Consider the following 15,698-nt stretch of genomic DNA (forward strand, 5'->3'; position numbering starts at 1 on the left):
TTAGCCCCTTTGTAAAATGTATAATGAAGCAATAGAATTCTTAATGAATCAGATAAAATTGAGCATAGGACTGGCCAGATATGGGATGACTTTGATGTAGTTGGCCAGCTTAAATATATTGCAATATATGGACCAACAATCCCTGTTTTGTTTAAAGGGTAAGGCATTCTTTAGTAGCAGGATGTACAAAATGTCGCTGTCTTAAATATATTGATAATGGGTTGAGTGCAGAGGACTCTTGTATTTGACTATATGTATTTTGTGGTCACAGCCTCATTGCACCCCCGCCGTTTTAAAAAATAGTGGTGAGCACAACTTTCCCTTGTTTGTTATAATATATATATATATATATATATATATATATATATATATATATATATATATATATATATATATATATATATATATATATATATATATATATATATATATATCTATATCTATATCTATATAAATAAATGTAGTTAGGAGCACTCACAGGTGTAGTGATAAAGAAGTATCTTTTATTGGAGTATTACAAACTCTCCCACATCAACGCGTTTCGGTTCTCTCTGAACCGTCTTCAGGATGCACCCAGTGGTCATCACATGATACATAAATACAAGCATCCACCAATCAGTGTAAAGTGTCAATTAAATATGCATAACAGTGAACATGTTCCACATTAAAGTATTAGCAATGGCTATCACATTGATAAAACAATTCAAATGTATATTCCACGTTGGACTCCAAACATTTGTTGCCGAATTGAATGCCCTAACTATTCCGGTCAAATTTACGTTAACTTTTGACCGTGATACAGTGGATTTTCTAGATATTCGGATCTTTCGTACGTCTAATGGCGTGGGCACTACTCTATACCGTAAAGACACTGATAGAAACACGGTTTTACATGCGCACAGTTTTCATCCACCCTCTATTTTGAGATCAATACCATACACACAGTTTCTAAGAGTTTTTCGGAACAATTCTGATATAGGGCTAGCAAAGCGACAGGCGTATGAGATGCGTGAGAGGTTTTTGCAGCGTGGCTACCAAAGAGAATTTCTAGACAGTGAACTGGAAAGAGCATTAACAAAAGAGAATACAGGCACACCCATAATGATTCCAGGAGAACCAGATAGGGAAGACCCCTTAACTTTTGTCTCCAACTTTTCGCCGGTAAGCAAACAGATAGGTGCAGCCATCAAGAAAAATTGGCCCATACTGCAAATGGATAACAACTTACCATTCATTAAAGCAAAACCGCCGAGGTGCGCTTATCGTAAAGGTTGGGCCTTGCGTGATATACTGATGGTCACTGACATACAAACAGAACGAGGAAACAGTGTGCCACAGTCATGGCTGAAATTTAACAAGATGGGGTGTTTCAGGTGTAGTGGATGTATTACATGTGGATTTCTATTAACGGGTTCTCATTTCTCCCATCCGCATAGCGGTAAGAGATACGAAATTAGACATAGGCTAACCTGCCTGTCTGAATTTGTGGTGTACTGCATTATCTGCCCATGCGGTTTACACTATATTGGGAAATGTACTACAACATTTCGGATCCGCATGAACAATCATAGGTCCACTATACGTACTGCTCTGACCTCCGGTAAAGCGGATACCCCACTTGCCAGACACTGTGTAAACTTTGGACACTCGCTCCCCTCTATTCGATGTGTTCTAATTGATCATGTCCCCCCACTTAAACGTGGAGGGGACAGGGGGAAAATATTACTTCAAAAAGAGGCAAAGTGGATCCAAACTCTTGACACGGTGGCTCCTAGGGGCCTCAATGAGATGTATTCATTGGCTTGCTTCACCTAAATGATATATTTGTCCATCCTTTTTATAGATTCGATTAGTGCTGTACATACCTGAGAAGATTGTCAGCACACCACCTCTTTTTTTTTGATTCTTTTTTTTTTTTTTTATCCTTTTTTTACTTTTTATGGGTTAGAGACATGTGATTGGTTCACAGGACAAGTGTGCAATGGAATAGTGACATATTGATACACCAGCCTGTAAACTTTTTAATATTCATACAGACTACACTCTGTTTTTTAACTACAAACTGGGTTTTGAGGATGACCACAATAATAGGATTCGTTGAGCAAGCATGTTCAATAAATATTTGTTATAACATTGGATCAACATTGCCCCTAAATAATAAAGATTTGATAGACTTATTGTGACATGTAGATGCAACAAAGGGTTGGAAATATCCATGTACTTTGATATACGGCATGTTTGGAATTTTGCTTGACTAGGACAGATCTATATCCCAATGAACTTTACACCACCGGGGAGGCAGTGTTTTGAATAAGTAATTAAGCGCAACCAAGTCTTGCCATGTTTTGTTTTTCAACTTTTAAAATACCCCTTGGCCGGAGCGGTTTTATAATGGCATCTACGATAACCCAGTTTGTCAGTCCTGCAATTTGCACATTTTTGTATGTTTATAATGGCCTGATGGCTTATAACTTTGCACTTTTATAATTGTCTTTTTGACACTGCGGTTCAAATGTTTTACACTTTTTTATACATATTGTTAACATACATTGGGATTTTTTGTAATATACATTTGAATTGTTTTATCAATGTGATAGCCATTGCTAATACTTTAATGTGGAACATGTTCACTGTTATGCATATTTAATTGACACTTTACACTGATTGGTGGATGCTTGTATTTATGTATCATGTGATGACCACTGGGTGCATCCTGACGACGGTTCAGAGAGAACCGAAACGCGTTGATGTGGGAGAGTTTGTAATACTCCAATAAAAGATACTTCTTTAGCACCTGTGAGTGCTCCTAACTACATTTATCTATTTCCCTCTGAGGAGCACCCGGGATTTGATCCAGTGAGGGTGAGTGCCGGTGAATCATATGACTATATATATATATATATATATATATATATATATAAAAAAAATTTGAATGGACCCTAAGTTTCTCCTTTATCACTTCTGTTTTTTATTGTCCATCAGAATAAAGCAAAATATCAGCATGATTTCAGGTTGTTTTGTCCAATCAACCATTTCTACTGAAAAACTCCCCAGTGGTTGCCACATGACATAGTTATTGCTTGTTTTTATGGATGGCAGAGTTCTCTAATGATAATCACAAGCTTTAGATATTTATGCAGATTACAGTTCAAGACCAAGTTCAGTAAAAATGTGACATTTAGAAACCGGAACCCTCACAGAGAGCAAAATACTCTTGCCAAGTTCTCATGTTTTTTACTTATGCATACTAATAAAATAAGAATCACCTGTAAACATGGCTTTAAAGTAATCACTTGAGGAGGCCATCATAGCTCGGTGAACTGGAAAAGTTTCCTCCCCATCACCCGGTACTAAAGTAACGTCACAAAGCAAGCCTTCAACTCGTAGCTGGTCAAAGCCCTGGAAAAAAAAACGTTATGGCATTGTAAACCAAGTCATAGTACTCAATGCTGCTCTAAAATTTAAAAGGAAACTATCATTATTATAAATTATATTGCCACTTCTTTAATTTTTCACTCTTGAATAAGTAGGTCATCTGTATGTCATATGTATTCACAAGTCTATAGTACAGCAATGAACCACAGACAGATCTAATAAGTGAAAAAACCCTGCACAAATTTTCCCCTTCCTCTCAACCAATTTATTTAAAAAAATAAAAGTAAATTAAATTTAAATAAAAATCACAAATAATTAACAGGTTAGGAGAAAGAGAAAAGTTCAGGTCAGATTTACATATGGTTGAATATCGAGGGTTAATTAACCCTTCGATATTCAACTGCTGAATGTAAATCCTTCGACTTCGAATATCGAAGTCGAAGGATTTACCGCAAATAGTTTGATCGAACGATTAAATCCTTCGAATCGTTCTATTCGAAGGATTTGAATCCATCGATTGAATGATTTTTTTTCTACCAAAAAATTGTTAGAAAGCTAACATCGCACCTCGGTAGGTTTTAAGTGGCGAAGTAGGGGGTCAAAGTTTTTTTTAAAGAGACAGTACTTAGACTATCGAATGGTCGAATATTCAAATGATTTTTAGTTCGAATCGAAGTCGTAGTCGAAAGTCGAAGTAGCCAATTCGATGGTCGAAGTAGCCAAAAAAAGCATTAGAAATTCGTAGTTTTTTTTTATTCTATTCCTTCACTCAAGCAAAGTAAATGTGCCCCTTAAACTGCAAGACTTACATAACTTGTTTTTTGTCATGCACAGGTACAATTTGCATTTACTATTTTCCTTTTAAAATGAACACATTAGAAATGATCTCATGCAGACTTATTAATTAAATATGGTAACATCTCTGTACCGAATGTCTATTTTGCACCTCTGAGACAAGTAAGAAATTTAAATTCCCAACATCCAAGAAACAACATATCTGCAAGTAGTAAAAGGATACAGGTATACATCAGAATACCTGAAATCATTATCTATAGGTGTTTTTTTTTTATGTATTTTTAAACGTCCTTTTCCTTTTAGCCCAGAGATACCATAGGCCTTAGATAGTAATGCACCTTAAGCCAAAAGATGAATTAAGTAGTCAGCTATTAACTTCTTAATGCTACACACAGGAAAAGCAAAGAAAGCAAAAAATAATTTAACGTGTTTTTTAAAATGGTCAGAAGAGCACTCTGAGTATATTTAACATCATTTTCAAGTCAATATCCGTACTATGACAGCAAGAGACTGAAGATAGGTCATACCTGTAACACCACTGAACTGTGAGTATTGCTGGTGAAAAACCTAGTGGCCCCTGTTTTTGAGGACTGGAGATGAGCAGACACACCCATATCGTTGTTACCAAGAGAGACTTTCAAATGAGGGTCCTCCTCTTCCACCAAAGATCTGAGAAAGATAAAATGATAACGTTTGCTGTAAGCAGTAACAGCTCGACATTAGAAATCACAAATTCTAATCAACTACAGGATCTTCTGCAGTCTAAAGAATAAGTAATACAGCAATCAGAAAATGGAACGGTGGATGGGGGTATCAAACCGGGACAAGTGCTACATTTGAAACGTATAATTAATACAATCCATACTGTATATAATCCATCATTTGGCCAAAACCTACACAAAAGATCTGCCCAAATACTGAACAGAATCAAAACCCTAATTTGCAAATGAGAATTTAAGAAAAAATTGTAAAATATCCATTGCGGCTTTCAGTCCCGTGGCTTAAAGCAATCACAGGGTTTGATTTGGTTTAGCTTAACATTAAGAATTCTTCCCCAAACTGTGCTGAGATTTACTTAAACCTTGGATTTTGCATAACTACCAATTGTTCTGACTTACGTTAGACAGTCCTGGGCCAGACTTAATAAAGTGGCAGGGATTCAGTGAAAGGTATGTATATATAGTGTTACAAGCTGCAGGTGCAAAGTTTTTCAACCCACCAGCCCCCCCCCCCAAAAAAAATACACATATGCCAAAGAGCCAATGTCACAACATGGGGTTAACTCTTTTTAAAAATGTTGATTTTAAAGCCCGTTAAGGAAAAGAATAACTACATATGCTTTAACAACCACAAAAGCAGCACTTACAATGGAAAGTTGTGTATATAGTACAGGACACGCCTACAAGCATTCTCATGATCACAAACACAACAAAATATGTATAAATATAAACGAATGCCAATGTAAAGGTCACCCTTGTATAAAACAACAAGCAAGAAAATTTGAATTTTTTTTTTTTTATTAATTTCGTCAGTGCATAAAAATTCAAAAGAACCTGATATAAAGGACAATCTTTTGTACGCATTTACCCAAGGCTGCACAAATAAAATGTTGTGTCGTGCCTGTGTATTCCTATCAATGACTTTAAATGGGAGGCTTGTAAAGTTATTGCACTAAAGACCTTTAACTGAGGAATTAAGGAACACTTATAAAAGAACAGTAATGTGCAAAGCACAACACATATATCTACCAAGGTACATATAGAACAGACTTCAAACATCTGACACAAATAGACTCTTCTGTCAGCCTGAAATGAATGCATAAGACCCACATTCATGAATAAAGTCTTCTCTGAATCAAATCTTCTCTGAATAAAGTCTTCTCTGAATCTTCCATCCATACCACTACGTGTCTCCATAGGCACCAAAAAATGAAAGTGTTTTAAAGTAATGAAAATATCATGCACTGTTGCCATGCACTGGTAAAACTGCCGTGTTTGCTTCAGAAACACTACTTTAGTTTATATAAACAAGCTGCTGTGTAGCAATGGCGGAAATTGAAAAAAGTCTATATGGCACAGGTTATAGTGTATAACAGATAACACCATTATGTTCTACAGAGCTTATCTGATGTGTACCCTTAGCCTTATCTCCTTTGAATGGCTGCCCCCGTTGTTAGACAGCAGCTTGTTTATATAAACAATAGTAGTGTCTCTGAAGCAAACACAGCAGTTTTACCAGTGCAGGGCAACACTGTATTATATTTTTATTACTTTAAAACATTTTTATTTTTTGATGTTACTGTTTCTTTAACACAATAGGCTGGTTTTCCTTCCAATAAGGATTGACTATACCTAGTGACGTAACTAGATATTACTGGGCCACAAAGCAGATTATTTTTCAGGACGCCAGGTTGACCAGTTTTACCAATATTTATTTAAACTATATATGAATTAGGACCTCATGGGACCCCTATAACTCCTGGGCCCGTCAGCAGCCGCAAGGTCTGCTTCCTCTATAGTTACGCCCTGGTTTGGATCAAGAACAAGGTACTGTTTTATTATTACAGAGAAAAAGAAAATCAGTTTAAAAGAATTTAGATTATTTAGATAAAATGGAGTCTATGGGAGATGGCCTTTCCATAATTCAGAGCTTTCTGGATAACGGGTTTCTGGATAACAGATCCCATACCTGTGCTTCCATTTTTTTCTTCAGGATGCCACACCATCCTTTAAAAACCTGTGTCAATAAAAGAGCCACCTACTGTATGAGCCACCTACTGTGGCAGAACCATTCATGTGTTAGCAGAGACTTTATACTGGGCAGCTAGCGATTACACATGAATGTGTTGATATGTAAATGCACGGACACAAAAAATGGTCCCGCACAGAACTCTAGTGCACAGTACTTAAAAGTAGGAGAAAGCAAAACAAATCTGGGCCAAAAGGGAGAGATCAGCAGAGCGTGAGGGAGAGAACACTGGAACATGGATTTTGACTAAAACAATTGACAAAGTATGCTCAGCACAAGCTCTATTCTTTAACCTCAATAAGTCGGGGGTATACTGCCCCTTCAATTCCTGGTGTACTTTGTCAAAGTCATGCAAACAGCAAGTACAAGTACTGTTGCGGAGCATGGCAGGAAAGATTGAGCCCTGAAAAAGCTCTGCAGTAAGTGGAGGGAAACGTGCATCTTCCAAATATACAGAGGTACATAGGTCCACTTCATTATGCGGGCCTCCACCGCTGTCAGCATTCAGACCGAAGAGGGTTCAGATGAAGTGAAGCAACACTTTTAGCGTCACATGGATACGTGTTTGATGAGATCTAATCTTCATAAGTACCTAGAGCTATGGAAGGGCAGCTCCATTCTTCTATATACATGCAGAATCACCCTAAATTCATGCCATTATTATTGGGATGCCAGTCCTAATTTTGGCACCGATATATAAAGTCACTATTTGAGCGAATGGCAATCTTACCTTTGTATGAATTTAGGTATCACCAATGTGGGGCTTTTGGCTACAACAAGTGTTTTTATGGCCACTATGGGAGGCAACAGTAAAGACTGAGGAAAGTTTTGTCCTCATTTTTTCTTTTTTTTTTTTGCAATATTAATAGGAGTTAACCTAGTAATAATCAGTTTACTTTCATTAAACCCAAGAAGTTAAGCTATGCGTTATGACAAATTTTACTAATTTAAAGAAAAATATTTAAAAAAAAAACACATTCTCAATTGCAATCATTATCATAGATCACAGAATGGTCCTCAAATAAGTGGGAATTATGATTTTAAAAGGAATTGACCTGGAGAACATCTCAGTATTTTGATCACTATTGGTAATCAACAGCAATGAAAGTGTCTAGTGTGACAAAGCCCTTTAGCCAATACATAATTGCTAATCATACTGATGCATTCACTTAAAATACATTTGATTTAATCTCATTGTAGTCAGAAGCTTGTGAATATTGTAGAGGGATATTCCATACAACTTAAGAGATAACGACTGAACTATATTTCAGTTGATTTCAGTTTAAAAGTACACGCAAATGATTGCATAAAGGACATACAGAAAGATGAAAAAACTTTATATTTTATATAAAGTAGCATCTGCATGTTTATTACATATAGAACACTTTTGCTTTTTGGTGTTACTCTTCCTTTAAGTATTCTTAGCAATGAAAATGCCAGACAAAGACAGTTGAATAGGGTTGCTAAAAATGAAGCCACGGCACACCCCCTTGAGGGACCTCTATCAGATTAAATGTGACATAATACATACTTAGCCTTTTTGGAACAGTTATATGTCCTCAGTTAGCTTGAATGCACTGCTATTTATGGATAATAATCTGATTAAATATAGCCTTCAGTCTGAAAATTATGGTAATTTTACAATTGCTAAAGTCCACCAGCAACTGTGTTGATCAATTAACGGAACAGTTCAGTGTAAAAATAAAACCTGGGTAAATAGATAGGATGTGCAAAATTAAAAATGTTTCTAATAGAATTAGTTTACCAAAAATGTAATCTGTAAAGGCTGGAATGACTAAGTCTAAAATAATAACCAGAACCCAACTTCCTGCTTTTCAGCTCTCTAACTTTGAGTTAGTCAATGACTTTAAGGGGAGCCACATGGGACATAACTGATCAGTGAGTTTGCTTTGAATCTGAGCTGCATGCTGAGGATCAAATGCAAACAGTTATGACCCATGTGACCCCCCTCAAGTCAATGATTGGGTACCAGGCAGTAACCAATCAGGGGAAGCCAAGAGAGATGGAAAGCAGGATGTGGGTTTTGGCTATTATGTTAGACATCCAGACACTCCAGCCCATAAAGATTACATTTTTGGCTAACTATATTGAAAACGTTTTTTTTTTTGCACATCTATTTACCCGGCTTATATTGTTTACCTGAACAATTCCTTTAAGAGCATGGAAGTCCAGTCTCCTAGCACAACTCCCATGATTCTTAGTTGAGCTGTGGTTCCACAACCATCTTGTTTAGTTAACTGTACTTGACATACAAGTAATTCAAGGAATACTCAGCAGTATACCGAGAGATACAGATGCACTGCCCTGAGTCTTCCGGGGGGAGGGGTCACTGCTCCTTTTCTCACTCTGCCCACTCCCTATAATGCAGGAGTCCCCAACCTTTTTAACCTGTGAGCCACATTTAAATCTAAACAGAGTTGGGGAGCAACACAAGCATGAAAAAGTCCCTTGGCGTGCCAAATAAAGGCTATGATTTGCTTTTTGGTAGCCCCTGTGTGGACTGGCAGCCTACAAGAGTACTTGGCACTATAGTTTTTATGCAATTAAAACTTGCTTTTAAGTTTGGAATTCAAAAATAAGCACCTGCTTTGAGGACCCTGAGAGCAACATCCAAGGGGTTGGAGAGCAACATGTTGCTCACAAGCTACTGGTTGGGGATCACTGCTATAATGTAATGGTATGTAAAACTCTATGTATAGTAGCAAGTTCAACACAATTACCGCCTGCAGTGGGCCTTGGCAGGTGTGGGCCATATTTGCCACAAGCCCAGACCCTTCTAGACTTTTAGATTAGTGCTTTAGAAAGGCACAAAATTAGAAAAATATAGACTATATTTTTAAATTAAAAGAATAGACAAAATACTTTTGGATAAAAGAGTGATAAGGTGTTAAAACGTCATCAATCAAGAGTTTCTGGAGGCAACAGTTCAACACCAACTCCCACTTGTCGTCATTAGTCAGGCTACAAGGTCTACCCTCACTCTGCTTAACTACCAAACGCAACACCACATACAATACCACATTTCTCACCCACTTAATTCGATCTTGCCCACTACCACACCTTGTGTATTACTCCCTTCCCTTTAGACTGTATGCCTATGCATAGGGCCTTCCTCACCTTTTTGCACCTGTATTGATTGTGATGTTTGTTACTCCATATATTCTATGTATATAATTCATGTGATGTAGTTGTATAATCACATTTACTCTACAGTGCTACGCAATATGTTGGCGCTATATAAATACATGTTAATAATAATAATACAAAGATCTCCAAATAAAATTGCCAATATTCGCTGGTATATTGCCACCATTAAGCAAATTAACTCATTTACCGGAACAAGAACACAACAAATATCAAACTCTCATGGATAGGATTTCAAATATGTGTTTGCAGTTTAATCAACATAATTAATAATCCAGGTAAATATATTTGCTCTTGAATATTAAGCAACTGCAGATCTCAATTAGCCAATGCACTCTGAAAGTATATTTATAAAATAATAATAGTGCAGTTTTTATTTCAGGCAATTTTATGTGCAAAAGCAAGTCAGTTTGTGAATGTATTCACTAGTAATATTCAGGTAAGACAAATAAAAGTTCAGAAGCAAAAACAAAAATGTGACATTCCATCATACAAATGATCTGCATACTGCTTTTTAGTCACTACAGAGTTACAAATAAAATAATGGTTCTATAAGTCTACATAATAACTTATTTATAAAACGTAAAGGGATCCCATCATCGGAAAACATGTTTTATTCAAAAACACATCAGTTATTAGTGCTACTCCAGCAGAATTCTGCACTGAAATCCATTTCTCAAAAGAGCAAACAGATTTTTTTATATTCAATTTTGAAATCTGACATGGGGCTAGACATTGTCAATTCCCCAGCTGCCCCTGGTCATGTGACTTGTGCCTGCACTTTAGGAGAGAAATGCTTTCTGGCAGGCTGCTGTTTTTCCTTCTCAATGTGTCTCAGTGGGCCATGGGTTTTTACTATTGAGTGTTGTTCTTAGATCTACCAGGCAGCTGTTATCTTGTGTTAGGGAGCGGTTATCTGGTTACCTTCCCAGTGTTCTTTTGTTTGGCTGCTGGGGGGGAAAAGGGAGGGGGGTGATATCACTCCAACTTGCAGTACAGCAGTAAAGAGTGATTGAAGTTTATCAGAGCACAAGTCACATGACTTGGGGCAGCTGTGAAATTGACAATATGTCTAGCCCCATGTCAGATTTCAAAATTTCATATAAAAAAATCTGTTTGCTCTTTTGAGAAATGGATTTCAATGCAGAATTCTGCTGGAGCAGCACTATTAACTGATTCATTTTTGACAGTATCCCTTTAACAGTAAATGGTAGGGAACATCTCAAACAAAATGACAGGTTAAATACCCTATTACTAAAGGCTGGCTACATCTCTGGATGTGTACAAATTCAATGTCCTAAATGTAGATATTGTAAATTTGGAAAATTAATCAAGTTGTAGAATAGCTGTTTTATACGATGTTAGGAGCACTGCAGCCTGAATAGCAAGATTAGCAGCACTGTGCTAAATAAATAGCTTTGCTTCAAGCAAGGTAAAGCCATTTACCTAAACCCACTTAGACAAAGTTCTTTTGGCTCAAGACCCATATTTACGCTCCATCTTGGTATGTATTGCACATGAATTGTCAGTGTGTTCAGACTACAGATTTAATCTGTTGATTGCTCTTCTTGGTACAAGCATTGGATCAGTTATCTGGAAACCAATTATCCAGAAAGCTCTGAATTACGGAAAGGTGACCACCATAGACTCCATTTTATCTACATAATTACATTTTTTAATGGTTTCCTTTTTCTCTGTAATGAAACTGCACTTTGTATGTGATCCCAACTAAGATATAACTATTAAAGAAATATTGAAATGCTTATTTAATGTTTACATTGATTTCTCTTTTTTTTTCTTACTATTCTTTATTTAGGATAAATAAAACAACACTAAGTAGGGAAGGGGGTACAAAATGCAAAAAGGGTAGGGTAAGGGGCTAGGAAATAAAAAATAAAAAAATACACACACACAAAAAATATACATATACATATATATCTAGGTATGACATTGTACATAGGTTCTTTTCTTTCACCATATAGAATTTTGTGGCACAGTTTGATAATATCTTTGTATCTTGGGTAGTAAGCCATAATGCTAGTGCTATAAGGTTTTACCTTCTTATAGCTCATAAATACCTATTGGCAGGACTACTATCCACTCAGTTTGGGTAAGCTATTTTGTATAGGATATCAAGGGCCCCCAAAATCTGTTTTGGGTTTCTGTACCAGCCCAAGGCAACCACAGCCCTTTAGCAGTAAATATCTGAGCCTCCAAAGAAGCCCCAGTAGCTCCACATCTTTCTGCTGATTCACTGCACATGCTCTGTGCTGCTGTCCTTTACTGAGCTTAGGGACCAACTCACAATATACTGAAGACACAGAATATAAATGTCTCAATTTAAGGCTGATTAGTAATTAATACAGATAACTACTACATGGCAGCACAGGTCCCAGTGCAACTAGCATCAGAATTCAATTCTCTGATTGATAATTTGCGATGAGCCCTACGCTTAGCTTCTCAACAGCTCAGAGCCCACTGAGCATATGAGTGTCGCAGACACTTTCCAAGATGGTGACCCCCTGTGACAAGTTTGAAGTCCTGGATCATTGCTGCTATTGACAAACTGAGACTCAGTCCTGGATAAAATGCACAACGGTTTCACAAGACTAAAGAAACTTGGTGAACATACAGATATTTATTAAAATCAAACAAGGGAAAGGTGTGGATACTTGCACTTCATTGCCATCTCAATCTGTGTCAATCCGAGTTAGAATTAACAGCCAAAACATTCAATGACATGTAAACTTCTAATTGGGGCAATCTGAGTGTGTTTTTAGTTAATATTACAATTAATAAAGGGCACACACACACACACAATAAAGTGACCACTGTACTAAAATAAAACTAAGGTGTTTTTCAGTATCACTGATACGTTCCAAAAAAATGCCTAACATCAAACTCTGCCAGAGGTATGTAAAATCCTACTGTTGCATTTAGAAATATATTCGTAGCCTGCCAATCCTGGCCTGATAGGATAAACTGTTTGTATTTGAATGCATTCATTAAATAATCTAATAAAAGGATTTAAAAAAAGGAAATACTACAAGAAAACCTGTTTTGGGTATGTTGTTGTCTTTCAGCAGGACAAGGATCCCAAACACAAGGCTAAAGTAACAGTTCAATGGCTCAAGAATATTGGTCTGGTCAGAAATAACAAAATATCACAAGGAATTAATTTTCATTGTAGGGTTTTTTTATTTGTTATGTAGACCAAATTGTTCAAGACTCAACATTTTTGCTAAGCCCTGTATATGACTATCCAGTCGAATATTAATATGGTCAAAACATAGATTGCACCAACCCTCTCATTTCAATTCAGGTTGCACATATTCACATAAACAACTCACATTTGTGCATAGCAGAAGCCAATTAAATTCTAATTATCTCAAATGATTATTAATGAGAACTACCATATAGCGAAATATATGGCTAGAAATTATTTTAGAACACTTTAACAGTGAAGATCTCTGCCTCCAAAGATAGTCCAAGTTGCTTCCAATCTTCTTTTTTGCTGATTCACAGAACCTAGTATTTACGCTAATGTAACGGACAATAGCCCAGACTGACAAAACAAAGAAAAACACAAAAAGCAAAATCTGTCAGAAGCTAAGCAGGGCCGGGCCAACCGAGACGGGTGCCACAGGCAACTTGGGCAGCACCATCATCCCCTCTGCAGCCGCGCGTACACAAGTGTGCGCACAAGTGCATGTACGCGAGAGCACGCTTGTACGTGAGCGTGCGCATGCGTGCTGCCCGGTAGGATCGCCACTTCATCTCTGGTTCGTGTGTGCAGGTACGCAAACAAACAAAATTTGCCTTACTTTGCAGACCGGACAGGGGGTAGGCAGCAGTGCAAGGTACGTGCCTGGCACCCCCAAAGTTTTGCGCCCTAGGCACGTGCATACTCTGTCTACCCCTAGTTCCGGCCCTGCCTGCTTGTGACACAAATGACTTGTGACTTATCACTATTATAAAGTCTACAATTCAAAAGTATTAGATTAGAAGTCCTAATGCTCAAAAAAAAAAAAATAGTTCCACATTATGGTTGCAATATTAGCATAGAGCAGAACTGAATTTAATAATCTTCGTTTTAAGCTTCAAAATTCTATATGAAAAAAAATTAGTTACTCCAGGTATGGGATCCGTTATCCAGAAAACTCTGAATTATGGAAAGGCAGTCTTCCCATGAACTCCATCTTATCCAAATAATCCAATTTTTTTAATATGATTTCATTTAAAAGGGAAAGTACCTTATACTTGATCCAAACTAATACAAAATGAATCCTGATTGGAAAAAAAAACAGCCTATAGTGTTTATTTTCTAGTAGACTTCAAGTATGAAGTTCCAAATTAAAGAAAGATCTGTTATGGAAACCCCCAGGACCAATACCTGTACAGAGCCATTTCTCAGCTCAACAGTCACATTTAATGACAAAAAGGCCTTCTTTCAAGAAGATACCCCATACTTATGCAGAGCTAAAGTAGACAGATATTTGTACAGTATAGTTAAGGCGAAATAACATGTTTTCTGTATATACATCTTTCTAAAGTAAAAACATAATGAAAGTGTAGCTCATAAAGGTTTCATTGGCAGTGCTATAGAAAAGGAGACCCAGGGTTGATGAAGGAAGAGGAGTCACCAGAATGAAAAAGCTGATTAAATTTGTTTGCCATAAGCATAGTAGCCCAGGACAAATGACTAAAATTACTTGTGACAGTGCACAATGAATACCTTAGGCTCATGTCAAATGATTTTGACTTAATTTTAGTAATACTTTTGTGATGTCATTTGTAATAACCCATGCTGCACAATTAGTTAGCCACCAGGAATTTATTGACAATCAATTAAATGTACAAAAGAAAACACATTCAGCACATGGTACTCATAGCCTGTAATTTTTATTACTTTTTAATCAAATATTGTTGACATGGAGTTAGTCTGAAGAAACTGCTCAGTGACAGTAGTTTGTAGGTAAGCCAATGTAGAAAAGGTAAGCATGTTGATACGGTTAGGGCACACTAAATATGGAGCCTTGTTAGTGAGACTACTAGGAGTTCATTTTCTACTTTTAAGATGGAAATGAAAATCTATTTTACTGCATATTGTTACGGCATCATATTTAGATAGCAATATTCAGCCACAACATTAAAGATTAAGAAAGTCTTTGCCACGCAGAATATCTTTGGGCAGATTAATAATAATATCTGTCTTCTAATAAGCATTTCTTTACAGATGCATGATAGTAATAAAGAATTAATGCTTTCATCCTGGAGAGCAATTTCAGTACAAAACAGTGCAAAATTCTACAGCCAAAATAATCACTTAAGCATGCAGATTACCTATTGCAAAACAGTGTATGAATATATATATATATATATATATATATATATATATATATATATATATATATATATATATATATATATATATATATATATATATATATATATATATATATATACATATATACATACATACATACATACATACACACACACACATTCATATACACACATACATTTATATAATTCCAAAAAGTATTGACAATATACAAACAAACTGATAACATGCATAATATAAAATCCATGATGTACATGAACATGCTGTATAG

The 15,698-nt window shown here is 36.4% G+C and overlaps 1 protein-coding gene across 4 annotated transcripts in view; it reads right to left on the reverse strand.

Annotated features, from left to right (window-relative positions):
• Positions 1–15,698, reverse strand: part of klhl13.S (kelch like family member 13 S homeolog) — a 56,088-nt gene that overhangs the window by 21,649 nt on the left and 18,741 nt on the right. For all 4 annotated transcript variants that reach the window (XM_018233111.2, XM_041575099.1, XM_041575098.1 and 1 more), the window contains exons 2-3: positions 4,698–4,839; positions 3,267–3,399 (exon numbers count right to left, since the gene is read on the reverse strand). In XM_018233111.2, the coding sequence (XP_018088600.1) occupies positions 3,267–3,399; positions 4,698–4,839 (275 nt within the window). The remainder of the gene's footprint in view (positions 1–3,266; positions 3,400–4,697; positions 4,840–15,698) is intronic.

The sequence above is a fragment of the Xenopus laevis genome, chromosome 8S, assembly GCF_017654675.1.
Source record: "Xenopus laevis strain J_2021 chromosome 8S, Xenopus_laevis_v10.1, whole genome shotgun sequence".
NCBI classification, from domain to species: domain Eukaryota; kingdom Metazoa; phylum Chordata; class Amphibia; order Anura; family Pipidae; genus Xenopus; species Xenopus laevis.